General features: G+C 49.7%; 2 protein-coding genes across 3 annotated transcripts in view; both read right to left on the reverse strand.

Moving 5' to 3' along the window:
* The window catches only part of LOC307240279 (zinc finger Y-chromosomal protein 1), a 9,640-nt gene extending 9,206 nt beyond the window's left edge, over positions 1–434 (reverse strand). For both annotated transcript variants that reach the window (XM_080014013.1, XM_080014012.1), the window contains exon 1: positions 143–434. The gene's annotated coding sequence lies outside the window, so the exon portion shown is untranslated. The remainder of the gene's footprint in view (positions 1–142) is intronic.
* Positions 435–1,514: 1,080 nt separating this feature from the next.
* Positions 1,515–2,500, reverse strand: part of LOC307240087 (diamine acetyltransferase 1-like) — a 2,053-nt gene continuing 1,067 nt past the window's right edge. Inside the window, exons 4-6 of the mRNA XM_080013704.1 lie at positions 2,412–2,500; positions 2,185–2,225; positions 1,515–2,073 (exon numbers count right to left, since the gene is read on the reverse strand). The exon at positions 2,412–2,500 is cut by the window's right edge and continues 13 nt beyond it. Coding sequence (XP_079869830.1) covers positions 1,906–2,073; positions 2,185–2,225; positions 2,412–2,500 — 298 coding nt within the window. The 3' untranslated portion in view covers positions 1,515–1,905. The remainder of the gene's footprint in view (positions 2,074–2,184; positions 2,226–2,411) is intronic.

Raw genomic sequence — 2,500 nt, forward strand, 5'->3', positions numbered from 1 at the left:
TAGGCCCAAATTACCGTGTGTGGCCTTGATAAAAGGCCCGGGCCTCAGGAGAAAGGGCCCGGTATTTCTCTCGAGCAATATCATCGGATCTACGAGCACAAAGGCCGACGATGGCCTCGAAATAAAAACAACACCCGCATACCAGATTGACGCAACGGGGACGGCCTCTCTCCGCTCCTCGCTGTATCCGCGGGCCGCCGTGTTTACCCCAGACTCGGGGCAGGGACTCGATCGGGAGCTCGTTGTGGCTGGGAGGAGGAGGAGGGGCCGCTCGGTTCGGGAGCTTCGCTGGAACTCGGAGGTCTAAAAGCCAAGTATCGCCGTGCTACAGCCCCCTGCTCCGCCGGCGCCGAGGCCGCCGTCAGCAGGACACGTCACAGCCAGGCACTGGTAGGAAAATGCGGAAGGGCGCTGGGAAACCACACGGTAGAGTGAAAGCATGTAGTAGGCCGTCATGAGAGCTCTTCTCCTCGGCGTTCCAACTTGGCTGCTCGCTCCGGTTCTCCGCTACTTTTTTGGGGGGGGGGGGGGGGGGGGGTAAACTAAAGTTTCCTCCTGGCACACACAGCACATGTACAGGTCTTATTTTACATATATGTACAAACTTTGACAATGGCCTTTTGTTCACGGTGAATTGTTGATATAGGTTTATTTTTTGTTTATTACATAATGCCGATTCCATTTTTTTTTTGTAGTTACAATTTTGGTTCATTGCACATGACGATTTTTTCTTCTTCTTCATTCTTATTACTTTATTATTGTCGCCTATTGTTTACATGTGAGCTGCTGTAACACTATCATTTCCATTATTGCCCCAGAGAATAGCAGAGTACATTACAAAACAAATGGGTAACTATAAAAAAAACGACTATATATATATATATATATATATATATATACACACACACACACACACACACACGGGTTCATTCTTAATTTGAAGACATTTATCTCCATAAATATTTGAATGTGACTTTGTGAAGTTTTGTTGACTTCCACGTTGTTGCTAGGCAACATTTGCAGAGCTGCTCTGTTCTATGGCAGCAAAAAAAACAAAAGAAAGCAGCAGGAGACGGTGCATCCCAGCCACCACACCGGCTGCTGTGCAGTCTGCTTGGTGTGGAGGACGACTTCACTCGTCTCGCTTTTCTTTTTATATCACAAAGGCTGGTGTTGGGGGGGGTTGATCTTTGCATCTGTCAGCGCGTGGAGCAGGGAAAGCACGGGCCGGACCCTCGCCACCGGCGTCCCCCTCCGCCATACGCCGCTCCGTCAAGCTCTCGGGGGAGTTTGCGGCCGACGCCACCCTCACCGGACCCGTCACAGGCGGGGGTCCGCCTCAGGTTGGGAGGTTGACCCACCCGCCGTCCCGGGGGGCCAGAACAACCTGGAGCTCAGCGCGGTGGAGTCCTTCCCGTTTTCCCGGGCTCCACGATTGCTCTAGTCTGAGCAGCAACCATCTGTCTGGCTCCCCATCCATCCACCGGTGTGAGATACAGAGGTAGAAGACTGAGTTTGTCTTTTCAATTTTATTAGTCAAGCATAATCAATTTTATGGTGAAATTCTTCCCTATTTATTAAAAAAAAATAAAAAAGCAGAGCTCACTGGTTACACTTCCCCAATTACTGTATGTTCAGCTATAGCCTCGGTGTTTCACAAGTAAAACTTTGACAATTGGAACAAGTAGGGGGGGAAAAAACAAAACAAAAGTCAACCTACATTGTGCTGAGTACTATACAAAGGTTAAAGATTTGACAAAAATTGCAATAAAAATAAAAACTGCAATGGATTAAGCTGAAACCCACGAGGGGATCGTAAAATTAGTTATGCTGCAGCGTCACTACTGATCGTAAGAAGCTTTATTCCTCCGCGGCCAAAGGTGGCGCGGGCAGGAGGTGCAGGCGCTACTTGGCGGTGATCTTCTGCAGGTCCTCCTTCTGGATGGCAAACAGGCGCCAGCCCTCCTCGTGGGACAGGTCGGCGGCTCCCCGGCGCTTGTAGAACTCGATGGAGCGCGTGTTGTTCTCCGCCACGATGAAGTGGATGCTGCTGCAGCGGGTCTTAACCGCCGTCTTTGGAAAAAAAAAAAATAATAATAATAATAATAATAATAAATAAAAACACACCCGGGGAACAGAACGCAATCAGGAACGAGAGGCAGCCGCCACCCGGCGCCAACGTACCTCGCTCAGGAGCTTTATTATCTTTGAGCCGATGCCGAGACCTGCGAAGAGAGCGGCGGCACGGATTAACGATGACGCCACCGAGACATTTCAGAAGACGCCCTTGACCAATACAGACGCCCGCGACTGACTTCCGGGGCTTAGTCATCCCATGTGTGCAATGGTGACTTTTTTTTTTTTTTTTTTAACCGCAACTGCATGACTTCCTGCCGAGTCATCACATTTACCTCTGAACTCTTCCATGACGTAGAAGTCCTCCAAGTAGAGCAGCTTCCCGATCCAAGGGTCATACGTGAAGTAGTACATGGCAAAGGCG

The sequence above is a fragment of the Zeus faber genome, assembly GCF_960531495.2.
Source record: "Zeus faber genome assembly, chromosome: 14".
Lineage (NCBI taxonomy): Eukaryota > Metazoa > Chordata > Actinopteri > Zeiformes > Zeidae > Zeus > Zeus faber.